This window comes from Solanum tuberosum, unplaced genomic scaffold (genome assembly GCF_000226075.1).
Source record: "Solanum tuberosum cultivar DM 1-3 516 R44 unplaced genomic scaffold, SolTub_3.0 scf00017, whole genome shotgun sequence".
Classification (NCBI taxonomy): domain Eukaryota; kingdom Viridiplantae; phylum Streptophyta; class Magnoliopsida; order Solanales; family Solanaceae; genus Solanum; species Solanum tuberosum.
The window spans coordinates 3,018,644-3,046,346 of NW_006238943.1; the positions used below are offsets into that span (position 1 = coordinate 3,018,644).

At 35.3% G+C, this 27,703-nt stretch overlaps 2 protein-coding genes and 2 pseudogenes across 5 annotated transcripts; all 4 read left to right on the forward strand.

The window, feature by feature from the left end:
* The first annotated feature begins 350 nt into the window (after positions 1-350).
* On the forward strand, positions 351-4,500 carry LOC102597472 (putative disease resistance protein At3g14460; annotated as a pseudogene).
* Positions 4,501-8,644: 4,144 nt separating this feature from the next.
* Positions 8,645-17,046, forward strand: LOC102597791 (putative disease resistance RPP13-like protein 1). The gene is made up of 2 exons (XM_015303452.1): positions 8,645-8,692; positions 14,580-17,046. Exon 2 carries the CDS (start codon positions 14,764-14,766, stop codon positions 17,044-17,046), a length of 2,283 nt encoding a protein of 760 aa, XP_015158938.1. The 5' UTR covers positions 8,645-8,692; positions 14,580-14,763.
* LOC107058000 (putative disease resistance protein At3g14460) lies at positions 17,034-21,499 on the forward strand. Of its 4 annotated transcripts, XM_015303218.1 has the most exons (7): positions 17,034-18,365; positions 19,111-19,260; positions 19,336-19,466; positions 20,079-20,211; positions 20,619-20,675; positions 20,829-20,989; positions 21,064-21,499. In XM_015303218.1, the coding sequence occupies exon 1, from the start codon at positions 17,359-17,361 to the stop codon at positions 18,346-18,348; it is 990 nt and encodes a 329-aa protein (XP_015158704.1). In that variant the 5' UTR covers positions 17,034-17,358; the 3' UTR covers positions 18,349-18,365; positions 19,111-19,260; positions 19,336-19,466; positions 20,079-20,211; positions 20,619-20,675; positions 20,829-20,989; positions 21,064-21,499. The 4 variants fall into 4 exon arrangements, with proteins under 4 accessions (XP_015158704.1, XP_015158700.1, XP_015158708.1 ...); XM_015303214.1 differs by having other exon boundaries at positions 19,111-19,466; XM_015303222.1 differs by having other exon boundaries at positions 19,111-19,466; positions 20,079-20,158.
* A 1,825-nt stretch (positions 21,500-23,324) lies between these two features.
* On the forward strand, positions 23,325-27,265 carry LOC102598103 (putative disease resistance RPP13-like protein 1; annotated as a pseudogene).
* Positions 27,266-27,703: the final 438 nt, after the last annotated feature.

Below are 27,703 nucleotides of genomic sequence, written 5' to 3' on the forward strand. Positions count from 1 at the left end.
CAGTCCCCTTCCCCCTTTCTACAATTGAAACCAGACTCCACTATGAAGTCTTTGTCATCTTGTTGGGTGAAAAGTTGTACTTTTGAAAAATAGAAAAAAGGACAGTTTTATCTTTTGATTCTTTTTTTTCTATTGCTGTCAGCTGTAGACTGTAGAAAACTATAGTTGTACCAATTACAAGCAAAAGAGATAGAGGCAGAGAAGTCACTGATCATTCTTGTTTGCAAATTGCTCTTATCATACAACAGGTGAAATAATGTACTTAGTAGAGACTATTTGAAGTTAGAAACATTAATAGTCTCTAAATTCTTAAAATCATTTTTGTGGTTTCCTGTTCTGCTTTGCAGCTTTCAGAAATGGAGATTGGCTTAACAGTTGGTGGTGCATTTCTCTCTTCAGCTTTGAATGTTCTCTTTGATAGGCTTGCGCTTCAGGGTGATCTGTTCAACATGTTTCAGAAGCATAAGCATCATGTTCAGCTCTTAAAGAAGCTGAGGATGACTTTGCTTGGCCTGCAGGCTGTGGTAAGTGATGCACAGAATAAGCAAGCATCAAATCCATACGTGAGTCAGTGGCTTAATGAGATTCAAGATGCTGTGGACGGTGCTGAGAACTTAATAGAAGAAGTCAATTTTGAAGCTTTGAGACTTAAGGTGGAAGGTCAGCATCAGAATTTTGCAAACACAATAAGCAACCAGCAGGTAAGTGACCTCAACCGGTGCTTGAGTGATGGTTTTTTTCCTTACATTAAGGAGAAGTTGGAAGACACCATTGAAACATTGGAAGAGTTGGAAAAGCAAATTGGTCGCCTTGGCCTAAGGGAATATCTTGATTCGGGTAAACAAGATAACAGAAGACCTTCAACTTCTTTGGTTGATGAATCTGATATCTTAGGTAGACAGAATGAAATAGAGGAATTGATTGATCGTTTATTGTCTGATGATGCCAATGGAAAAAATCTCTCTGTAGTTCCTGTTGTTGGAATGGGGGGCGTAGGCAAGACAACACTTGCTAAAGCTGTTTACAATGATGAGAAGGTAAAAGACCATTTTGGTTTAAAAGCTTGGATTTGTGTGTCTGAATCATATGATGCTGTCAGAATAACAAAAGAGCTACTTCAAGAAATTAGCTCATCTGACTGTATGGTTAATAGCAATCTTAATCAGCTTCAGATCAAATTGAAGGAAAGCTTAAAAGGCAAAAAGTTTCTTATTGTTTTAGATGATGTCTGGAATGAAAACTATGATGAGTGGGATGACTTGAGAAACATTTTTGTTCAAGGAGATATAGGAAGTAAGATCATTGTGACGACACGTAAGGAGAGTGTTGCCTTGATGATGGGTTGTGGGGCAGTCAACGTGGGGACTCTGTCTAGTGAAGTCTCTTGGGCTTTATTCAAACGACATTCATTAGAAAACAGGGGTCCTGAGGAACATCCAGAACTTGAAGAGGTTGGAAAACAAATTGCACACAAGTGCAAAGGATTGCCATTAGCTCTAAAGGCACTTGCTGGCATTTTACGCTCCAAATCAAATTTGAATGAGTGGAGAGACATATTAAGAAGTGAAATATGGGAACTGCCAAGTCATTCTAATGGTATCTTACCAGCATTGATGTTGAGCTATAATGATCTTCCAGCACACTTGAAGCGGTGTTTTGCTTTTTGTGCAATATATCCCAAAGATTATATGTTTTGCAAAGAACAAGTTATTCACCTATGGATTGCTAATGGTCTTGTACCACAGTTGGATTCAGGTAACCAATACTTTCTTGAGTTGAGATCAAGATCATTGTTTGAAAGAATCCCAGAGTCTTCTAAATGGAATTCAGAGGAATTCTTAATGCATGACCTTGTCAACGATTTGGCCCAAATTGCATCTTCAAATCTTTGTATTAGGTTGGAAGAGAACCAAGGATCTCATATGTTGGAACAAAGTCGACACATTTCTTATTCAACAGGAGAAGGTGACTTCGAGAAATTGAAACCACTCTTCAAATCAGAGCAGCTTAGGACATTGCTTCCAATCAGTATTCAGCGGAATTACCTATTTAAGCTAAGCAAGAGGGTGCTTCATAATGTATTTCCAAGACTAACATCCTTAAGGGCATTATCGTTGTCACCTTATAAGATTGTGGAGTTGCCAAATGACTTGTTTATCAAATTAAAGCTCCTCAGATTTTTGGATATTTCTCGGACAAAGATTAAAAAGTTGCCAGATTCCATTTGTGTATTGTATAACTTAGAGATACTTCTCTTGTCATCTTGTGATGATCTTGAGGAGCTACCACTGCAGATGGAAAAGTTGATCAACTTGCATTATCTTGACATAAGCAACACTTCTCGCTTGAAGATGCCGCTACATCTGAGTAAGTTGAAAAGCCTCCATGTGCTAGTGGGCGCCAAGTTTCTTCTAGGTGGCCGCAGTGGTTCGAGAATGGATGATTTGGGTGAAGTACATAACTTGTATGGATCTCTATCAATTCTAGAGTTGCAAAATGTGGTTGATAGATGGGAAGCTCTGAAGGCAAACATGAAGGAGAAGAATCATGTTGAGATGTTATCATTGGAGTGGAGCAGAAGTATTGCTGACAATTCTAAAAATGAAAAGGACATACTTGATGGGCTACAACCAAATACAAACATAAATGAACTCCAAATCGGTGGATATAGAGGAACAAAATTCCCAATTGGCTAGCTGATCAATCGTTTCTTAAGCTAGTACAATTGTCTCTTAGCAACTGCAAGGACTGTGATTCCTTGCCAGCACTGGGACAACTTCCTTCTTTGAAATTCCTTGCCATTAGAAGGATGCGTCGAATAATAGAGGTGACTGAAGAATTCTATGGTAGTTTGTCTTCCAAAAAGCCATTTAACTCTCTTGAGAAGCTTGAATTTGCAGAGATGCCAGAGTGGAAGCGGTGGCATGTACTAGGGAATGGAGAGTTCCCTGCACTTAAGATCCTTTCAGTTGAAGATTGCCCCAAGTTGATTGAGAAGTTCCCCGAAAATCTTTCTTCTCTGACAGGATTGAGAATTTCAAAATGCCATGAACTCAGCTTGGAGACACCTATCCAACTTTCAACTTTAAAAATATTTGAAGTTATTAGTTCTCGTAAGGTTGGAGTTCTTTTTGATGACACTGAACTGTTTACATCCCAACTTCAGGAAATGAAACATATTGTTGAATTGTTTTTTACTGATTGTAACTCGCTTACCTCCTTACCTATTAGCATTCTGCCAAGTACCTTGAAGAGAATACACATATATCAGTGCGAGAAACTGAAATTGGAGACGCCAGTTGGTGAGATGATTACTAATAACATGTTTCTCGAGGAGTTGAAACTGGATGGATGTGATTCCATAGATGATATATCACCTGAGTTGGTCCCAAGAGTAGGCACTTTGATAGTTGGGCGTTGCCACAGCCTTACTAGACTTTTGATTCCTACTGAGACTAAAAGCCTCACTATTTGGTCTTGTGAGAATCTTGAAATACTTTCAGTAGCATGTGGGGCTCGGATGACGTCGTTGCGTTTTTTGAATATTGAAAACTGTGAGAAGCTGAAGTGGCTGCCTGAATGCATGCAGGAACTCCTTCCATCTCTTAATACGCTGGAACTCTTTAATTGTCCAGAAATGATGTCCTTTCCTGAAGGAGGATTGCCCTTCAATTTACAAGTCCTTTTAATCTGGAATTGCAAGAAACTGGTGAATGGCCGAAAGAATTGGCGTTTACAGAGGCTCCCCTGTCTTAGAGAGTTAAGGATCGAACACGATGGCAGTGATGATGAGATTCTTTCTGGTGAGAATTGGGAGTTGCCTTGCTCTATTCAACGTCTTTACATATCTAATCTGAAAACTTTAAGCAGCCAAGTTCTCAAAAGCCTCACCTCTCTTGCATATCTAGATACTTATTATTTACCTCAAATTCAGTCACTGCTGGAAGAAGGGCTTCCCTCATCTCTTTATGAGCTACGTTTAGATGACCATCATGAGCTTCATTCACTACCGACCGAAGGTTTTCGACACCTCACTTCGCTTCGACGTCTAGAGATCAGGCACTGCAATCAACTCCAATCTCTTTCAGAATCAACTCTGCCCTCCTCCCTCTCTGAGCTGACCATCGGGTATTGCCCTAATCTCCAGTCCCTTCCAGTAAAAGGGATGCCCTCTTCCCTCTCTAAACTACATATTTACAACTGCCCGTTGCTCAAACCACTACTAGAATGTGACAAGGGGGAGTACTGGCAAAAAATTGCTCATATCTCCACCATAGAGATCGATTGGAAATACTTGTAATGATTAAAAGGAATGGCGCTCTCACAAATGTAAGTTTTTCTTTTCTCTCAGAAGCTTTTTATTTTTGTTTACTTCCCTTTGTTTTTTTTTAAATTCTTTTCCTTTCTTAAATCTTGTGGAGCAGTATGGATCCTCTATTGCTTTAACCACGTCTAGTTTGATAAGAGGGCTTTCTGGCTAAAAATTGCTCATATTTCCACCGTAATATTTATTGGGAGTACCTGTAATGATTAAAACGAGTGGTGCTCCAATATATGTAAGTTATTCTATTTTTTTAGTATCTTCAGATTTTTGGTAACTTCTCTTTGCTTGTTTGTTATTAAATCTTTTTGATCAGTGTGTAGCATGAGTAGCATCTATTGCCTCTGTGAAGTTGAGGAAGCATCTAAAGTTCAGGATGAAATCTTTATATTTGCACTGAAACATTGGAAAATAAATCTAGTATAGGTAGGAATTGAGATAATTTGCTCCAGAAAGTTGATATTAATATATGTCAGCAAGATGTTTATTGCCTTTGGAGATTCATCTCAAGCGCAATTATCAAACTTTGATCAAGCTCAATATTGAACTTCAATGGTGGATTTGGTGCGTTCCTGAGAAAACATGAGAAGGAGTAACCAACTCCATTATTTGGAGAATCAATCTCGGAAATGAACTCATTACTTCATTTCATTTCTGATGTGTGATATATATGTACAAGTGAAAGGAGTGCCAGCTGGAAACAGCTAATCTATTCTATTATTACCTTCCTAATAAACTTCTAACCAACAAAGGCCATTCCTAATCCTAACACTTATTAACAACTAACTACTGTTCAGCATGTGTAGATAAAATATCTAAGCTAATCGTTAATACAATTTATACATTCTTGTTATTTATCTCTCACTCTTCATCATACTTGACTATTATATTCTCTTTTCTTTTCTATAAGCTTATGTTCTCCCTCAAGTCTTGTAGACTGGAATATTATTCGCCATCATGAAAGTTGTTCCACATTTTTCATCTCTTCTACAGAGATAAAGGGTCCAAAAAATGTCACCTCACTTTCTCAATCAGGTAGCCAAGACATTGAAAAGAGTTACTTCAATGCACTTCATTGACCAATAGGCCACATATGAGTGAATTTAGTTACCTCCTCTGATATGTTTCACACTCGTTAGATAAATGTTATTAGCTCATCATATGTATTTATATCTCTGATGTACAGTCAAAATCCAAGGCCAATATGATGTCTAATGTGTATACATGTGGTATTTTTGATAATGAATATCTAAATGATAACATTCTGTTTGCTTTGAAGTAATCCAAACTTTTTCAGTGTCCACTATGTTGTTTGAGTTATCTAGCCCAAATTGAGGCACTATGATACCCTTACATAATCCTTCTCCAAGGATATTTCAGTGTTGGTGAACTCATTGCTATATTTTCCTTGCTCTTTTCTTTTCTCTGTTCCCATTCACAGAGTTGAGAGAAAGCAAATCTAAAAGGAAGTCAGGATTATGAACGCTCAAGAATCTAGAAAAAAGGCTAAGCTGAAAGATCAACCTGCTGAAAATGGGAAAGACCAACTGATAGAAAATGGAACGAAGATGTACAAGCTAGAGAAAACTATCAAGGGGAGGATAGTGTTAATGATTAAGGATATTTTTGCACAGACTAAAAGGATTAGGAAGTTGGTCTATTTCCATTTTATGTTCCTCATCAACACTGAAATCTGTAATACTGTCTTCGTAGATGTTGGGTGGTAGTTGAGTTATGACTCATGGAGGAGCAAAAATGAAAATATTCATGAATCTTCTATAGATTGACAAAGGAAATTAAACTAGAACAAAGCCTACAGTTATTTTAATTTCATTGTCCATGTAGTTTTTTTTTTGTGTGTGTTATTTTTATGTTTCTTCAATTGTGTCTTTCTTCAATGAAACGTGCACTTCAATTTGCGCTGATACTTGCTCTCTTCTAGCTCTGTGATTCCTCTCCTAGCTGATCTGTAATAAACCTATATGATCATTTTATGGGAGTAAAACCGTACGTCATTATGGAAGCATTTTTACTCTCTTGCTCCACTATCCAGTGAAATCTGATATACGCATGTCTGTTGCAAGTTATCAATTAGCAATTACAGAAATTGTTGAGTATGGAGGCAGATATGATGATGGAATGAACCTAAACAAGAAAAAGGAAAAAAAGATACCTTTACTCAATTTTTTGAACTCTTCTTTCTCCCAAAAAAATAAATAAAAATCTTTGTACAATTGCTCTGGACATCTATGAACATCAATGTATGAGTGTTTCAGCTTCAGGAAGGCTTTGGAGATAAACTGAGATGGAAGTTTGGAATCGCTTCCATGTATGTTTCTCGTAGGCTCTCCAACAAGGCATGGTTCTAATCTAGGAGTACAGAGCAGCTGAAAGCGTCTACATCAAGGTGATATTCAGTTGTTCTTATAACTAATAACTACCCATATTGGGTGGAGACAAGTTTTTCCCCAACTAAATATGGCACTATTGCTATATTAAACTAATCGGAAACAACCTCTCTATCTATAAGAGGTAGGGGTAAAGTCTGTGTATACTCTACCCTCCTCACTTGTGAGATTACACTTGGTATGTTGTTGTAGTTGGTACTCCCTTCATCAGTTTTTGCTTCAGTATAAGGGGAAAAAAGCTATTTCTTAGTCTATGGTTTGTAGTTTTAGCAAAATTGCACATTGCTAACCATTGTCGATAAAACAACAGTGTATTGTACCTTTTTGGGGTTGATACTACCAGGTTGGAGTTGTGCATGTTTCTTGCTTTTCGTAATTTTTTGCTTTGTCATTTTAAGTGAAGATATGAGAATCTCCAGAACAATAATAGCCTCCACTAGTGGCGGTCCAATTTTTTGGGATAGTGTTGTACATGGACCCAAATAGAGACTGTGATGATAATGTTCTGGAGAAGATTGCTGGAGTTGTCTTGACTTTGCAAATAACATTAATGTCTTTCATTTATTGTAAAAAATAATATGAATAGAGAAAAAATAAAACATAATTATTCTTTCTATAATTGTCAACTATACAAACGTAGTAATGAATGATCAAACATAGTCTATAGTTGCAGAAAACATCTCTACCACTAGCTACCTCAGCTTATCCTTATCTCTGGCAAGAATGTGAGAGAAAAAAAAAGTTATATTCAAAACTATAAGATGCTGGTAATTTCTGCTAAAGCACACAACTTCTTAATATTATTTAGCGATTAATACATAAAATAAAGTGTTATGTAGAGACTGTTTCAAGGTAGAGCGATATCTTAACACACCTAGGTTGTTATTTTAAATACCTATTACTATCTCCAAAACACATATTGTACTAGAACTGCTAATGTTTGGTCTTTCTATTCTCAAACTCTGTAATATTTAAGGAAATTCAAGATTTGGATGTCATCAGGCAAAATTCGATAGTACTAATCAGTGTCATGATCCAAATATCATAGGTTGTAACCGACACTCAGCGACTTACCCTATCCTTAGGACTATTAATTTCATTTTATGACAAGAGAAAAGAAGCTTGAAAATGATGTAGGCCTTTTCTTTTGTATGACTGGGAACTATACAAAAACAAGACAAACGTTGTAATGAATGATCCACAGTTGCGCAGACAAGGTTTGGGTGTTTAGTTAGGATGGGTTGGTTGATTGATTGGTGAGAATTGAATAGTATCATTTACTTTTGGCACAACTTGTGCTGTCTTATGTGGCCCCATGTTGTAGTCCATTCCCTTTCAATGACACAATAGAGCACAAGGTTGGAGAGAACTGATGTATATAAGTTCTAACAGATTTATGTTATTGAATCTTTACTTAATAATCCTACTGAGTTAAAATATAAGTAGGCATTGGTAGTTTCTGCTAAAACACCTTTCATAGATCATACTTGTGGTTATTAGTGTAGCAATTAATTGGTAAAATAAAGCTTAATTATGGATAGAATACAAAAACACATACATACTAGAAATGCTAATGTGCTAACTCTGTCACTAAACATTAAGCTATAACATACATGATCTTCCCCCAATTAGTTTTGGTACAACTTGTGCTGTCTTGGTCAACTTCTACATCCCTAAGTTCCCTTCCTCTCTTGCTTCAATTATTCAATTGAGAAAGTAATGAATAGCCAAGATACCAGACTCCAATATCAAGTCTCCGTCTTCTTGTTGGGTGAAAAGTCAAACTTTTGGAAAAGAGAAAAAAAAGGACAGTTTTTTATTTTTTCTTATCTAATGACTGTCAGCTGTGGATTGTAGTTAATAGTACCAATTACAAGTAAACCACTAGCAAAAGAGAGAGAGAGAGAGAGAGGGGGAGATCAGTGATCATTCTTATTTGCAAATTACTCTTATCATTCAACAGGTAAAATAAAGCTTTTAGTAAAGAAACAGTCAGTGGCAGACCCAGGATTTTCACGAAGTGGGTTCAAGATATAAAATATACCTAGTATTATTTGTTATTTTTATGAGGCTAACAACATACATATCTGACTATACTAAACAATGTTAATACATTTGTAATTTTTTTTTACATTGACTTATGAATGAGACGGTAAATAACAAGATGGACGAAAAACTAGGCTTACAATATAAACTAAAAAATAAAAGAATATTATGAATGATTTCTCTTCATTCAACATTTAACAAATAAAACAAAATATTAAACAAAATAATTATAACCTTAATTTCATAATCGAATACATAGAAATATACCTAATATTATTTGTAATTTTTTGTTGATTTTAGAATGATAAGGGATTTTTTAGTTGAAGAAATAAAAAATAACCACAATAATCATATATGTATATATAAAGACTAGAATCAAGAGCAAAAAACATTCAACAAAGAAGAAGACAAGGGTTTTTAGAATTGAGAATAATAGGGATTAGTGCCTTTTTGGTTGAGTTTTTTTTTTTTTAAAAAAAAAAAAAAACAAAGGACAAAAGTTGTTGACTATTGGACTTTTAATTGTAAAAGTAAAAAGTTGTTCTACTTTTTATAGTTTATAAGCAACTAAAAGGACAAAAGTTACACCTACATAGAGGACAAAACTGTGTGTGAACGTTTTATATATCAAAAAAATGAATGAAAACTAAAATGTGGCAATGGGGATTTGATCCCGGGTTGGCTGGGAAAATTGAACCCCCTCAACCACTCGGCTAAGCTTCAGACTTGTGTTAGTGGGTTCAAAATTTAATATATACATATAAAATTTTAAAAACTGATTAAATATACATATATATACAGTGTTATTTTTCAACGAAGTGGATTCATATATATTATAGTTGAGAAATTCAAAAAGGGTTACACAAGAAATAAACAACATAATTTAGTAACATAGCAAATACAAGTTTATTCTCTTATTGAATTACAAGCCACTTGTGACATGAATGCACATGTTTAGTAAGCTCCAATGCAATATTTCTCTTCATCATCATGAACATGATCATTATCATCAAGAGGAGTAGCAAATTGGAGAAAGTCCTTGTCTTGTTCAAAAATGGACATTTGTTGTTCATTCAAGTTGATAAACACTTCAATTCCTTTACTTTGATCATGTGTATTCATCAAGTATAACACATTGTTAATTGGAGCACTTGCCATGCTTGCTCTACTTGGCCTCCCCCATCCAAAATCCAAATCTTGATATGGCATGTTACATATGCTACTACAACGATACACATCGTGACATGAACTCTTCTGAAGATACAATTGAGCATCCTCTATTCCTGTATTAACTTTATTTGTGTATTCCAACATTTTTTATATTCATGTGTTGTTTTTGAAATTATCTTTGTTAGAAAGCTCGAGTTTGGACTTTCTTATATCAGATACTAACTTTGGTAACCTAAGGTCTTCTAGGTTATATGTTGGTGTGGAGAACGCAGTGAGAATATTTCCTATTGTGGTGGTGGATTGTATTGAAAGTGGAATTATTTTTCGTAAATCTGATACCAAGACCAATTGAGACGAAGAATCATTACTACTATTACCAGTATTTGATAAGTTTGCACCTGCAGTTGCTGCACATTTGTAAAAAAGTGCACTTACAACCTCAGTTGTTGTTGGATTTTGAACGGTTGATGATTTATCAGAAGAGATGAAAGCTTTGAGATTTCTTATCTTGGATTCAGATAAGAAAAACCTTTTTTCAAAGTCGATACTATCTTGTGTATTTGGCTCAACCATAACCGGAAAATCTAGAGGACCATCAAGTCGTGATGGGATTAATGAATCTTGACGTAACAAGGAGCACATGCTAATTCTCCATTTGGATATTCTCGAGTTAACGTAGCCCAATCCTTTAGAAAGAAGAATGCACTACGTGCATCACCCACCTTATGTGACATGCAAACACTGACTGCTATTCCTCCACACTCAAAGTGGCTAAGTTGAGCTACGCTCAAACAACCACCATCATGTGCTGGAGGAACATTCCTCCAGGGTAGCCCTGGAGGAAATGCTAAGTCTGGGTGATGAACGACTTGATCCATAGGACAATTAACTTCAACTTCAAAGAACTCAGCCCCAGTGTCATCACAATGGATGGTGGCATTGTCACGTAAACTTCCAACCCATGGTTGATGATATGATATTGCTTTTGAAAATGAGTTCTCAAGAAATTTAGAGAGGTGTTTAGGTCCTTGTTGTAGTTGGTGTTTTGGGTAAAATAAGACAATAGGCATATAAAAATTACCCATACATTGATCAAGAAGGGAAAGTTTGTGTATTCTTTGAGTTGATGGGGTGGGAAAAAATGGTTTCACAATTTTCTTGGAGATTGTTGATATCAATCTTGAAAAATTAGCCATATTTAATTTTGCATGCAAAATTTAAAATCTCTCACTTATGCACTTGTTGTCTTAGTTTTTTGTTACTATATATATATAGACACCCAATACACCAACCTTTAAATTTAATATATGTATATATAGACATAGAACACCAACCTTTAATACTAGCAAAAAACTTTAAACAAAACTTATATCTTTCTCCTTTTTTATTTTAATATTAAAGAAAAGTGAGTTCTATGTGAAATTAATAGTCAAATTTGGACTACCATACTATATCTTTTTTTTTTTTAAGTCATCACATGCAGGTGTACCATTTCTTATTTCAAGGTGAGGTGGATGAAAAACCTATATTCTCTCTGTTTATTCTTATTTGTTCGCATTAACACCAACCTTTAATACTAGCAAAAAACTTTAGACAAAACTTATATCTTTCTCCTTTTTTTTTTTTTAACAAAAAAGAGTCAAAAGTCTATGTGAAATTAATGGTCAAATTTGGACTTACCATACTATATCTTCTTTTTTTTTAAGTCATCACATGCAGGTGTACCATTTCTTATTTCAAGGTGAGGTGGATGAAAAACCTATATTCCTTCTGTTTATTTTTATTTGTTCGCATTTGACTTAATATATTTATATATAATAATTTTATTATATAATTCAATTAGTTTTTTTATTTTATAAAATACTATATATCCTATTATTTTTAGCCATCTCACTCATTGAGAGATAAATTGAAAAAAATTATTTAATAATTATAAGATAAATATATATAAAATAATAAATTGTCTTTGATTTTTAAACTTAGATATTTATTTTTAGTATAGTTAACACTTAAAAAGTGGACGGAGAGAGAGTATAAAACATTGCCGCAAATTTGATTTCTTAATTCAATTTCAAATTTATAAATTCAACCATCCTTTAAATAATGTGTAAACTTAACTTTTTCTACTTTTTTATTGTTTCTTTTTGCGTATTTTCAACGTGATATGATACAATACAAGGTAATATACTATAAATACTGCAAAAAAGTTGAACATATTAAAAACCTTATATTTGCTTTAGTTATCAGTGTAAAATTACCCATGCTTCGCGTGGGAATTTGATATCACAAAATTTATAAAATAATACTTAAAATCTATCACTCATTAAAACTAAAACACTATATTGTCTTACATACAAGATTACGTAGTAAGGTACATTAATAACGTAAAGGAAAATGATAATTACTATTAATAACGTACATGTGCTGATGTGCATATATAATATACTATAAATACTGCAAAAAAGTTGAACATATTAAAAACCTTATATTTGCTTTAGTTATCAGTATAAAATTACCCACGCTTCGAGTGGGATTTTGATATCACAAAATTTATAAAATAATACTTAAAATCTATCACTCATTAAAACTAAAACACTATATTGTCTTACGTACAAGATTACGTAGTAAGGTACATTAATAACGTAAAAGGAAATGATAATTATAACATCTTATCATTTATCCTTCAATCAATCATCTTTAATTTGATTTTATACTTTATCCTTTTGCCTCTAGGAAGTGTTACTATTTGGTATTTTTGGAAAATTAGATGAACATCAACATGAGATATTAAATTTTCTAATAAATAATCTTTATCTGTACTAACAAATACTTATATACAATAACTTTACATAAACATAAACAATAAAGTTTAAAACATGTACTAAAAAATCACAATTGATATCATAAGCATAAATTAATGACTGTAAAAAAATATACCAGGATCTATAATAATAGAATGAAACAGAAAGGAAAAAATTGAGCCCGCTGGATGCACATTGTCCCCTTAAGGAAATTATTCTCATCTAGTACCCGGGGTTTAAAAGAATAGATCCTCTCAGGATGAAACGATTCCATTCACAAGTATATTGATACGAAAATAATGGTATCAGTGAGCCACTCAACAAGAGCAAAGTACATGAATATTTAATTGTGCAGAAGAAGAAGACATTTAGAATTTTCGTTGTTTTAAAATGAGAGGAAATCCCTCTATTTATATATAGACAACAAAGGGTAGTGTGAATAAATGCTTATTGTGCCTTATCAGAAATTTCACAACTCTTTCGAAAAAGTTACAACCTTTCATAAAAGTCATAATTTTTCATAAAAGTGACAACTATTTATAAAAGTTGCAACTCTTCATAAAAGTCACATATTTTCATGAAAGGGGAAGACTATTTTTGGAAATAAGTAAATTTAAAAGGAAATTTTAGCTTGTGGTGGCGCCACGTAGGTGGGCATAGGGTTGTCTTTTATATAAATATATATGATATATGATTTCCTTTATATAATGGTGGTGTCCAATAATAATAAATTATTATTGTATGCATTCGCGGAGCTAGAAATTTCATGAAGGATGTCCAAGAATTATATAAGCAAAAAAAAAAGTTGATGAATGGATGCACTGGAAAATTCAAAAATCAAATCGTATATGTATCTTTAATATTTGTTTTTAATTTAAATATGAAGTAAATGAACACTGTAAAAAAAATAGAAGGGGGGGGGGGGGAGGGTTCAACTTATAATGAAAGAAATAAAAAATCAAATTCATTGAAAATTCAATTAGCTTTATTAGATTTTTAATTTATAGATTTCTAAGAAATTTACTAACTATTATTAATTTATAGATTTTTAAGAAATTTACTAACTACTCCCTCTGTCCCTAATTACTTGTCCACTTTTTCTATTATAGTTGTCCCTAATTACTTATCCATTTTGACAAATCAAGAAATGACAATTTTTTTTATCTATTATATCCTCAATTAAATGACTAATTACTTTGAAAAATGGACTTTTCATCCAATTCATAATTAATAGGGATAAAATGGTAAACTCACTATGTCATTAATTGATTTCTTAATAGGTGTGTCAATTCAAAAGTGGACAAGTAATTAGGGACAAAAGGAGTATTATTTAAGAAATAATTAAATATGAGTTCTTTAAAAAATTATTATAAAGGATTAGTAGCTGCAGGGATTCGAACCTGCGCACCAGGGAGCCTCTGGCCAGTGAGCCAGTCTAACTTATTGTGTCAAAGAGGTCCAAAGTATTAAATTTAACCATTTTAAATAGCATTTTACGTATAGGACTATTCCCTCAACATAGTGTAGCTCCGCCCCTAAATTTGATTGTCAAAGTCAACAAAAAATGAGTAAACTATAACCAAGTCAAGAAGGAGACAGCTAAGCTGTGGAAATTGCAATCTTTTTGAAAAGAGCACAAACATTGTTTCTCTTTTCTTTCTTTGACCAAAGAGATAGCTATTGCAAATTAAGAACACAGTCAGTATACTCCTCCCATATTGTTTGCATATTGCTCTAGTATTCAACAGGTAAATTTTATCTCTTAATTCCTAGCAAAAATAGACAGCCATCTTTAATTTTTGCCATTCTTTGATTCTTTGTTTTGTTTTGCAGATTTCAGAAATGGATATTGGCTTAGCAGTTGGTGGTGCATTTCTCTCTTCAGTCCTGCAAGTCCTATTCGATAGGCTTGCTCCTCAGGGCGAGCTGCTGAAGATGTTTCGAAGGGACAAGCATGATCTTCGGATTTTAAAGAAGCTGAAGATGATTTTGCTCAGTCTTCAGGCTGTACTAAGTGATGCAGAGAATAAGCAAGCATCACTTAGTTTACAATGATGAGAAGGTAAAAGACCATTTTGATTTGAAAGCTTGGATCTGTGTGTCTGAACCATATGATGCTGTCAGAATAACAAATGAGCTACTTCAAGAAATTGGATCATTTGACTGTATGATTAATAACACCCTTAATCAACTTCAGATCGAATTGAAGGAAAGCTTGAAAGGCAAAAAGTTTCTTATTGTTTTAGATGATGTCTGGAATGATAACTTTGATGAGTGGGATGGCTTGAGAAATACATTTGTACAAGGAGATATAGGAAGCAAGATCATTGTGACGACACGTAAGGAGAGTGTTGCCTTGATGATGGGTTGTGGGGAAATGAATGTGGGCACTCTCTCTAGTGAAGTTTCTTGGGCTCTATTCAAACGACATTCATTAGAAAACAGGGAACCTGAGGAACATACAAAACTTGAAGAGATCGGAAAACAAATTGCACACAAGTGCAAAGGATTGCCTTTAGCTCTAAAGGCAATTGCTGGTATTTTACGCTCCAAATCCGAGGTGGATGAGTGGAAAGACATTTTAAGAAGTGAAATATGGGAGCTGCCAAGTCGTTCGAATGGAATCTTACCAGCATTGATGTTGAGCTACAATGATCTTCCCGCACATTTGAAGCGGTGTTTTGCTTTTTGTGCAATATATCCGAAAGATTATCTATTTTGCAAAGAACAAGTTATTCACCTGTGGATTGCTAATGGTATTGTACAGCAGTTGGATTCAGGTAACCAATTCTTTGTCGAGTTGAGATCAAGAACATTGTTTGAAAGGGTCCGAGGGTCTTCTGAATGGAATCCGGGGGAATTCTTAATGCATGACCTTGTCAATGATTTGGCCCAAATTGCGTCTTCAAATCTGTGTATCAGGTTGGAAGACATCAAAGCATCTCATATGTTGGAACGAACTCGACACTTGTCATATTCAATGGGTGATGGTGATTTTGGTAAACTGAAAACCCTCAACAAATTGGAGCAATTGAGAACATTGCTTCCCATCAATATCCAGCGGTGTTTATGCCGTCTAAGCAAAAGGGGGCTGCATGACATATTGCCAAGACTAACATCCCTAAGGGCACTATCACTATCTCATTATAAGATTGAGGAGTTGCCGAATGACTTGTTTATCAAATTTAAGCACCTAAGATTTTTGGACCTTTCTTGGACAAAGATAAAAAAGTTGCCAGATTCAATTTGTGTACTGTACAACTTAGAGACACTTCTCTTGTCACATTGTAGTTATCTCAAGGAGCTACCTCTGCAGATGGAAAAATTGATCAACTTGTGTCACCTTGACATTAGCAAAGCTCAATTGAAGACACCTCTACATCTGAGCAAGTTGAAAAATCTCCATGTGCTAGTGGGAGCTAATTTTTTTCTTACTGGTTCCAGTGGTTTGAGAATTGAAGATTTGGGTGAACTACATAACTTATATGGATCTCTATCAATTATAGAGTTGCAAAATGTGATTGATAGAAGGGAAGCTCATGAAGCATACATGAGGGAAAAGGAAGATGTTGAAAAGTTATCATTGGAGTGGAGTGTAAGTATTGCCAACAATTCACAAAATGAAAGAGCCATACTTGATGACCTACAACCAAATACAAACATAAAAGAACTCCAAATCGCCGGATATAGAGGGACAAAATTTCCAAATTGGCTAGCTGATCATTCATTTCATAAGCTAATGGAATTGTCTCTTAGCTACTGCAAGGACTGTGATTCCTTGCCAGCGCTAGGACAGCTTCCTTCTTTGAAATTCCTCACCATTAGAGGGATGCATCAAATAACAGAGGTGAGTGAAGAGTTCTATGGTAGTTTGTCCTCCAAAAAGCCATTTAACTCCCTTGAGAAGCTTGGCTTTGCAGAGATGCCGGAGTGGAAGCAGTGGCATGTACTGGGTAATGGAGAATTTCCTATACTTGAAGAACTTTGGATTAATGGTTGCCCAAAGTTGATTGGGAAGTTGCCTGAAAATCTTCCTTCTCTGACACGATTGAGAATTTCAAAATGCCCTGAACTCAGTTTGGAGACACCTATCCAACTTTCAAATTTAAAAGAGTTTAAAGTTGTTGGTTGTCCTAAGGTTGGAGTTCTTTTTGATGATGCTCAACTGTTTACATCTCAACTTGAGGGAATGAAGCAGATTGTTGAATTATCTATTACTGATTGTCACTCTCTTACCTCCTTACCTATTAGCATTCTGCCAATTACTTTGAAAAAAATAGAGATACATCTGTTAGCATGATAGATAACTAAATGATTGTATATATTAATGTAATTATAAAGTGATATAAATTAGCATGATCATATACATTTGTTGTAGAATCATATGAATAAATATTGTGATAGAATAGCTGATTTGGAGGGATAGCAAGGCAGATTTAGAGGGATTCAATGGCAGATTTGTATAGATAGAATAGTTGATCTTTAGGGATAGGAATGGCGGATCTTTAGGGATGTGTAATCTTTATTTTCTCTATATAATGGAAAGACTCTCTCACTTTGAGAGGATTCAGCTGAAAATTGACAACATCGTTGCAGGAAATTGAAATTGGAGATGCCAGTTAGCGGATGTTGTAACATGTTTCTGGAGAATTTGCAACTGCATGAATGTGATTCTATAGATGATATATCACCTGAGCTGGTCCCAAGAGCACGTTCTTTGAGGGTAGAGCAATACTGCAACCCAAGGCTTTTGATTCCTCCTGGGACGGAAGAACTTTGTATTTCTTTATGTGAAAATCTTGAAATACTTATAGTGGCATGTGGGACTCAGATGACATCATTGGATATTTACAACTGCAAGAAGCTGAAGTCGCTGCCTGAGCATATGCAGGAACTCCTTCCATTTCTTAAGGAACTGACGCTGGATAAATGTCCAGAAATAGTGTCCTTTCCAGAAGGAGGATTGCCCTTCAATTTACAAGTCCTTTGGATCAATAATTGCAAGAAACTGGTGAATCGACGCAATGAGTGGCGTTTACAGAGACTCCCCTCTCTCAGACGGTTAGGGATCAGCCATGATGGCAGTGACGAAGAGGTTCTTACAGGGGAAAACTTTGAGTTGCCTTGTTCTATTCGATGTCTTTACATATCCAATCTGAAAACATTAAGCAGCCAACTTCTCAAAAGTCTCACCTCTCTTGAATCTCTATGTGTTAATAATTTACCTCAAATGCAGTCACTGCTGGAAGAAGGGCTTCCCTTGTCTCTTTCTGAGCTTGAATTATATTTCCATCATGATCTCCATTCGCTACCGACCGAAGGTCTTCGGCGCCTCAAGTGGCTTCAAAGTTTAGCAATTTTTCGCTGTCCTAATCTCCAATCTCTTGCCAGATTGGGGATGCCCTCCTCACTCTCTGAGCTGGTCATTATTGATTGCCCTAGCCTCCGATCTCTTCCAGTAAATGGGATGCCCTCTTCCATCTCTACACTAACTATTTACAAATTCCCATTGCTCAAACCTCTCCTAGAATTTGACAAGGGAGAATACTGGCAAAAAATTGCTCATATTTCCACCATAAATATTGATGGAGAATTCCAGTAATGGTACTCTAGATAAATGTAAGTTAATTCTTTCTTCTTCTTTTTTTGAATTTTTGTTTACTTCCCTTTGCTTTCTTGTTAATTCAATCTTGCTTCTATCATTTAAGGCGTGTAATATCGCATTGATTTCAAGTTTGATGCTACTGCATTTGATAGTATACACTGAGCTTTTGTAAGTATTTGGATCTTTAGCACAATTGCTTTTGTGTTTGTGTGTATATAAACCGAAAAAACTGAAACTGAAAGCCTGACTAACCTTTACTTGTTTGAAAAATTGATGTAGTGTATGCATACTTGGTGAATTGACCAAATTTGGTGCTTATCCCTCACCCACAGTACCCAGATCAATGTAAAGCAGTGTCCATCATCTGTCATGCATCTATAGATTAATGGTCACTACATCTGATATCCTAAAAACTTCTTTCTTTCATTTTTTTCTGTTTCATATTAATGTTTCTTAATACAAGTAATCTTATAGAGAGATTCCGGGCCTCTGCAACTCCTCAAACACGTGGCCACTTTTCTCGATGTAACACTACAGCAACACTTTCCTCACAGATACTCCTACTATTTCCTTCAACTCTCTCCCAATCTAATATCCAACTTTATATAATTAATAACCGAATATATACTAGTGTGACAAGACTTGTGCAGTTCTGATTAAGCATGTTCATAGGCAACGGAACTTGGGTCACAGACTTACAGCTTGTCCTCTTACTCGGAAAGAGGTGTAATCTGCTCCTTCAAACCTTTCCTCCTGCAGATATCAATGACTAGAAAATGAGTTCTCGAGAGTTTCCAATGGATCGGATGGCATCATATCCCAGTGATTGAAAACACATTGTGGGAAGGCTTTCCCTGAAGTAGCAGCTGTCAAACTATACAAGAAACCGAATGACTCGATAAAAGGAAGGTATGCCTTGATGTCCTAAATAGGGGTTCCAAGCCTCTACAACTCCTCAAACATGTGTCCATGTTTCTCGTTCAGAACACTGTAGATGCCACCAAGTAATTCTCGAAGAGGTGAACAGGCTCTAACAAATGAGGCTTGGCAGTGAGTTGAGAAGCATAAATAGCCTACTGGAAACCAGCAACGACAGAATCCTTAATTTCATTCAGGTACTGGACTCCCTTAAACATATCAAGTCCTACCGAGGATCCAATGTCTAGGATTTCTCCCAAAAGTAAGTAGGAGTGCTCTTCCTTTCAAGCCTTTTGTCTGGTGGATCTACATACCCTGAGAATAGAAGCTAGAGAACCCAAGTCTGAACCTAAGGCTGTTTTCTAAGCCTTCTATAGTTTTAACCCAAAAGGTGAAACAAAAATGAGGAATGACTTCTTATTCATGTGAAGGGATCTATTAACATATCTGTGTATGATGATGTCACAAGATCATGTACACAATACAAGTTAGGATTTTATATCAGATTTCAATATTATTTTCCATATGCCTGTCATCAATAAAAAAAAATATATGATAGAAAGATAACTTAATGGAAAAGGAAACAATAAATCACATGATGAACCAATACAATCAAATCTCTCTATAATAACGTTATTTGTGAAGATTTTTTTTTACTGTTATAGTGAAATATTGTTGTAGATCTAACATATAACGAATGACGCTCTGACTGATGTAAGAACTCTTTTTATCTCAGTAGCTTTTTATTTTTCGTTACTTCTCTTTGCTTGTTTGTTGAGTATTTTCCTTTATTAAATTGTTGTGTGCAGTGTGTAGCGTCTATTGCACTGTGATGCCGAGGAATCATCTTCAGATCAGGATGATTTTGATGTTCGATGCAAAAAAGAAGGTGAAAGAATATTTCTATTCGGGTGGGAACACTATAAATGAAGTCTGGTATAGGTAGCAATCGAAATAACTTGCTCCATGAAGTTGATAGCTTAATGTAATAATAATCAGCTTGTGATCTTTTACCATGCACATATATGTTATCTGGAAGCTATTTCGTCTTTAGGAAATTTATCTCAATAGTAATTCATGTATTCTTGTTTCATATCTCACTCTTTATTCTTACTTGAAGATTTTACTTCATTTATTGCTTGAACTTCTATCTTAGTAGCAATTTCATGTTCCCAAGCTCTGTAAATTGTACAGTTCAACCTTGATTTGCTCACGTAATTGCTTGCAGTAGAAGGATTAGCCAGCCTGTAGATTTGATGCTACTAGTTTAATGCTTGGCTGTATTAACATTCAATTGTTCTACCAAATTCGTCAGCTTAATAATTTTCATTTGATTGGACTACTTCCAGGTTTTCTTCCAACATATGAGAGGGGTATTGCTTAAAAATGCTATTTCCTTTTTTCGAGTGAGTTGTGAAAGATACTTTCTCTTTTCACTGGAATTTGACACTAGTACTTTTCTTTTATCAAACTGAGAAGGAAATATTGAGCAAACTTTTGTACAAGGAGTTTCTCCTATAGCTCGTTAAGATCGTTTCTAATTATTTCTGTTCTGTCAGCATTTCAACAAAGTACAAGGTTCGATTGATCAGTTTCTCTGCTCCATTTTGAGATGATTTGGCAAGATATGATGTCATTTCCTCATCGAGATTCTTTCAGTAATAGCTGAAGTTTGCCACCAGAACCAGTGGTAGAGTTCCTTCCATCTCTCGAAAGAATGGTAGGCATTTCATTCTCAGAAAAGGGGATATTTTTTGTGTATAATACTCTGATGGTTGTTGTTCACTGCTCCAGCTGCACTTCAAAATTGTGTAAACATGTCAACCGCGAGATTTCCTTCCAGCTGTATGTTTAAAATGTGCTCCTCTGGCTCAAAGGAAAACTGCTTAAAACGTTTGGCTTGAAATGCTGAACCTGCATTTAGACCAGCAGTGTTACAAGGTCAAGTTGGTATGTCCAGATGGTATCGACCACGAGTTTGGTAATACTCCCATCCTCTATATTGCTCTGTTGTGCGCGAGTTTGAAGCACCAGATGGAAGTTTATTTTGTATACATATATAAAAAGTGATATTATTTCAAGTTATGCCTGTGATCTTAGATAAGGTGAAGCAGCAAATATTGCTATATATGTTGTCCTTAAAAATTAGTTTAGTGTAATTACGAAAGACAAAGTTGGACCTCTTTATAATGATGGGCATTTTTTGGCTGCTATAATGAAATGATTGTTATTGTTACGCACCATAATAACATTTAGATCTTAATTAACGATTATTGAAAAAAGAAATATGCAAGAAGTAGTTTTCCTCCAACTTTTTATGTTATAGAAGAAAACAAAATGCTTAAAAGGGCTCAAACTATTGGGTGCCTTTCTGCTTGGGATATCTTTTCATAGTATTTGATTTTGTCAAATAAAGAGAAAAGTATAAAAAGAATACTTTTTTTAAATCATTAATTTCAAGAAGAAAAAAAAACAACCTACGCAAAGAAAACAATTAGTAGGGAGTTTCTGGTAATTTTATAAAGCTAATGCTACTTGATTGTAGAGACCAATTAGTAGGAAATCAAATGACATTTTTAAAAAATAAATTAAAATGTTGAAAACAAGACAATTGTAGTGGTTAAATTTCAACTTCAAAGAGGCACCTTCTATGAAAAATTATTTTAAAAACAATTTGTTATAACTATGTTCTTGTCCTGGAGTTCAAATTTCTATAAATAATTTTTTTTTTTTTAAATGAAGAAGATAATGGTAGAAAACATTGTAATTGAAAACTTGTCATTTTTTCTAATCCAAGCCATGCTTCCTTGTAATATAATGCTTATCATAGTCAATCCCTAGTAGTGTTTATATATATATATATATATATCTATTATAATTTTCCGTCTCATTCATCATCAATCAAATATGTTATGATATATGTAGTTAAAAAATGCATGTTTACTATGACAGGCGTGTCTACTTTAACTATATACAAGTTTAAGTGTATTCTTGTGCACATCTAATGTTGGAGAAAATAACTATCAGCTGAAACCAAATTAAATGACATGTTTATGTAAATGTCATTTTAATATTATAATCTTAGCAAATTGTGGAGACCAAAAAAGCAATTAGTACGTATGAAGGTCAAAGAATCAGGATCTAATTAACTTTCCCCTCCGTAATACTTCTGAACGGTCAAAATTCATGTAAAGTCTAAAAAAATTTTAAAAAAAATAGTGTAATAATTGAAACACAATAAACAACAGATTAAATAATTTAACTTTACTATTTTAATTACAAATAGATAAGTGTGATATGCTACCCTATATAAGTGTTTCTTTCATTCTTTGGTTACCTTTAGTGCAGATATTCACTGATTTATCATATCCATCAAAACTATTTGTGTACAATCCCATAACGATCTCCCAAAGGAAAGGGAACAAATATCATTTTTAGGAAAACATTTTGCGTGTGTTTCAAGCGTTCAATTCTGTGTTCGTTATTCATATTATAATATCTTCATTCTTCATATAATTTTATGATCTTGGTATATATTTTCAACAATTTTTAGGTTTTGTAGATGTTGACATTTATGTTACTGTATTAAAGTTTTGTATGAAAGAGATATGGTATCTCAGATACCATATATTGCAAGAAAATAGTTTAAACAGTTTGTTGGAATGTCTCTGTCATATTACCAGCATTGGTGTTGAGTGTTGGATTTTAAGCATTTTAATATTACTTTAAAAATGAGGAGTGACAGAGAGAGTTTAGTTGTACGATATTGTTGGGTTATTGTATGCTGGAGGGGACAAGTCAAGAGTTATATTGTTTGATTGATGTATAGATTATGCCACAGTAAACTTGAATCTCCTTGAAGAGAGCGAGATATTTGTGAAATTTTAGTGCCAAATTGGAAGTCTCAGTTGCAAAACAGGCAGTCAACAAAACTTACTTGTCTGCATATTGCTCTAGGTAAGAGAAAACTCTAAGTCGAGAAAATCTTAACATAGAAACATTAATCATCACCAAATTCATAATCATTTTGTGATTCTTTGTTTTGCAGGTTTCAGAAATGGATATTGGCTTAGCTGTTGGTGGTGCATTTCTCTCTTCAGCTTTGAATGTTCTCTTTGATAGGCTTGCTCCTAACGGTGAGCTGATGAAGATGTTTCAGAGGGACAAGCATGATGTTCGGCTTTTAAAGAAGCTGAGGATGACTTTGCTTGCTCTTCAGGCTGTGCTAAGTGATGCAGAGAACAAGCAGACATCAAATCCATATGTGAGTCAGTGGCTTAGTGAGCTTCGAGATGCTGTGGATGGTGCTGAAAACATAATAGAAGAAGTCAACTATGAAGCTCTGAGACTTAAGGTGGAAGGTCAGCATCAAAATCTCGCAGAAACAATCAACAAGCAAGTAATTAGCATAAAGGAGAAGTTGGAAGACACCATTGAAACATTGGAGGAGTTGCAAAAGCAAATTGGTTTCCTTGATCTAACAAAGTATCTTGATTCAGGTAAACAAGAAAAAAGGACATTTTCAACTTCTGTGGTTGATGAATCTGATATCTTTGGTAGGCAGAATGAAATAGAGGAATTGATTGACCGTTTATTGTCAGAGGATGCAAATGGAAAAAATCTTACTGTAGTTCCTATTGTAGGAATGGGGGGTGTTGGCAAGACAACACTTGCTAAAGCTGTTTATAATGATGAGAAAGTGAAAAACCATTTTAATTTGAAAGCTTGGTTTTGTGTATCTGAACCATATGACGCTCTCAGAATAACAAAAGGATTACTTCAAGAAATTGGCTCATTTGACTCGAAGGCTGAAAGCAATCTTAATCAGCTACAGGTCAAATTGAAGGAAATCCTAAAGGGAAAAAGGTTTCTTATTGTCCTAGATGATATGTGGAATGATAACTATAATGAATGGGATGACTTGAGAAATCTTTTTGTAAAAGGAGATGTAGGAAGTAAGATCATTGTGACAACACGTAAAGAAAGTGTTGCCTTGGTGATGGGTAAGGAGCAAATTAGCATGGGAATTTTGTCTAGTGAAGTTTCTTGGTCTTTATTTAAAAGACATGCATTTGAATACATGGATCCTGAAGAACAACGAGAACTTAAAAAGGTCGGAAAACAAATTGTAGCTAGGTGCAAAGGACTGCCTTTAGCTCTGAAGACGATCGCTGGCATGTTACGCTCCAAATCAGAGGTTGAAGGGTGGAAACGTATTTTGAGAAGTGAAATGTGGGAGCTGCCAGACAATGACATATTACCAGCGTTGATGTTGAGCTACAATAATCTTCCCGCACATTTAAAGCAATGTTTTTCTTATTGTGCAATCTTTCCCAAAGATTATCCATTTCGGAAAGAACAAGTCATTCAACTGTGGATTGCTAATGGTCTATTAAAGGGGTTGCAAAAAGATGAAACAATTGAAGACTTAGGCAAACTATACTTTCTCGAGTTGAGATCAAGATCACTTTTTGAAAGGGTCCAGGAGTCTTCTAAAAGGAATGAAGAGGAATTCTTAATGCATGACCTTATCAATGATCTGGCCCAAGTTGCATCTTCAAAACTTTGTATCAGGTTGGAAGATAACGAAGAATCTCATATGTTGGAAAAATGTCGACACCTGTCCTATTCATTGGGAGATGGTGTCTTTGAGAAGTTGAAACCACTCTACAAATCAAAGCAGCTGAGGACATTGCTTCCAATCAATATCCAGCGTGGGTACTCATTTCCTTTAAGCAAGAGGGTGTTGTATAACATATTGCCAAGACTAACATCCTTAAGGGCTTTATCATTGTCTCATTATCGGATTAAGGAGTTGCCGAATGACTTGTTTATCACATTAAAACTCCTAAGAATTTTGGACCTTTCTCAAACGGCGATAAGAAAGTTACCAGATTCCATATGTGCATTGTATAACTTGGAGATACTTCTCTTGTCTTCTTGTATATATCTTGAGGAATTACCGCCGCATATGGAAAAGTTGATCAGCTTGCGTCACCTTGACACTACTGGCACTTCTCTCTTGAAGATGCCACTACATCCAAGCAAGTTGAAAAACCTCCATGTGCTAGTAGGATTTAAGTTTATTCTAGGTGGCTGCAATGATTTGAGAATGGTAGATTTAGGTGAACTACGCAATTTGCATGGATCTATATCAGTTCTAGAGTTGCAAAATGTGGTTGATAGAAGGGAAGCTCTGAACGCAAACATGATGAAAAAGGAACATGTTGAGATGTTGTCGTTGGAGTGGAGTGAGAGTATTGCTGACAGTTCACAAACTGAAGGAGACGTACTCAATAAACTACAACCAAATACAAACATAAAGGAACTGGAAATCGCTGGATATAGAGGGACAAAATTTCCGAATTGGATGGCTGATCATTCATTTCTTAAGCTGGTGGGAGTGTCTCTTAGCAATTGCAACAACTGTGCTTCCTTGCCAGCACTAGGACAACTTCCTTCTTTGAAATTCCTTACCGTTAGAGGGATGCATCGAATAACAGAAGTGAGTGAAGAGTTCTACGGTACGTTGTCCTCCAAAAAGCCATTTAACTCTCTTGAGAAGCTTGAGTTTGCAGAGATGCCGGAGTGGAAGCAGTGGCATGTACTGGGGAAGGGAGAGTTCCCTGCACTTCATAACTTTTTAATTGAAGATTGCCCCAAGCTGATTGGGAAGTTGCCTGAAAAACTTTGCTCTCTGAGAGGATTGAGAATTTCAAAATGTCCTGAACTCAGTCCGGAGACACCTATCCAACTTTCAAATTTGAAAGAGTTTAAAGTTGTTGCTTCTCCTAAAGTTGGAGTTCTTTTTGATGATGCTCAACTGTTTACATCTCAACTTCAGGGAATGAAACAGATTGTTGAATTATGTATTCATGATTGTCACTCTCTTACCTTCTTACCGATTAGCATTCTTCCGAGTACCTTGAAGAAAATAGAGATATATCATTGCAGGAAACTGAAATTGGAGGCGTCAATGATTTCTAGAGGAGATTGTAACATGTTTCTGGAGAATTTGGTAATATATGGATGTGATTCTATAGATGATATATCACCAGAGTTGGTCCCAAGATCACACTATTTGAGTGTAAACAGTTGCCCCAACCTTACTAGGCTTTTGATTCCTACTGAGACTGAAAAACTCTATATTTGGCATTGTAAGAATCTTGAAATACTTTCAGTGGCATCTGGAACTCAGACGATGTTGCGTAATTTGAGTATTCGTGACTGTGAGAAGCTGAAGTGGCTGCCAGAATGTATGCAGGAACTCATTCCATCTCTTAAGGAACTAGAACTATGGTTTTGTACAGAAATAGTGTCCTTTCCTGAAGGAGGATTGCCCTTCAATTTACAAGTCCTTCGGATCCACTATTGTAAGAAACTGGTGAATGCGCGAAAGGAGTGGCATTTACAGAGACTCCCCTGTCTCAGAGAGTTAACCATCTTACATGATGGCAGTGACCTTAACCATCTTACATGATGGCAGTGACCTTGCTGGTGAAAACTGGGAGTTGCCTTGCTCTATTCGAAGGCTTACCATATCCAATCTGAAAACATTAAGCAGCCAACTTTTCAAAAGTCTTACCTCCCTTGAATATTTATCTACTGGTAACTCACTTCAAATTCAGTCACTGCTGGAAGAAGGGCTTCCCACCTCTCTTTCTCATCTAACTTTATTTGGCAATCATGAGCTCCATTCCCTACCGATTGAAGGTCTACGACAACTCACTTCACTTCGGGATCTATTCATTTCTTCATGTGATCAACTCCAATCTATTCCAGAATCAGCACTGCCCTCCTCCCTCTCTGAGCTGACCATCCAGAATTGCCATAAACTCCAATACCTTCCGGTAAAAGGGATGCCCACTTCAATCTCTACACTATCTATTTACGACTGTCCATTGCTCAAACCACTCCTTGAATTTGACAAAGGAGAATACTGGCCAAAAATTGCTCATATTTCCACCATAAATATTGATGGGGAATACCAATAATGGTGTGAAGTGGTGTCCACCTCTGTACCATCATCTGCCTTGGGACAACAAACTTTGCTAACTGAGAGTAGCGCAAAGGCGAGACTGACTCAGGATTGCTTTAAGCCTCACCCTTTGGATTGATGATTACTTAATCTGGTATGCACAATTACTTAAATGGTTACTTATTTAAGGCATGTTATATATATATCGCGTTGATTTCAAGTTTAATGTGACTACATTAGATAGCAAATACTGAACTTCTGTCAGTATTTGGATCTTTAGCACAATAGCTTTTGTGGTTGTGTGTATAAAAACCGAAAAACTGAAACTAAAAACCTGACTAACCTATACTTGTTTGTAATTGATGTAGTCTATGCATACTTGGTGAATTGACCAGATTTGGTGCTTATCTCTCACCCACACTCAGACCCTCAGCTTTTGGATTGATGATCACTTCA

Coding starts and splice junctions, on each gene's coding strand:
- LOC102597791 (XM_015303452.1), top strand. CDS start 14,764: ATGCAGAGAATAAGCAAGCATCACTTAGTTTACAATGATGAGAAGGTA.
- LOC107058000 (XM_015303214.1), top strand. CDS start 17,359: ATGCCAGTTAGCGGATGTTGTAACATGTTTCTGGAGAATTTGCAACTG.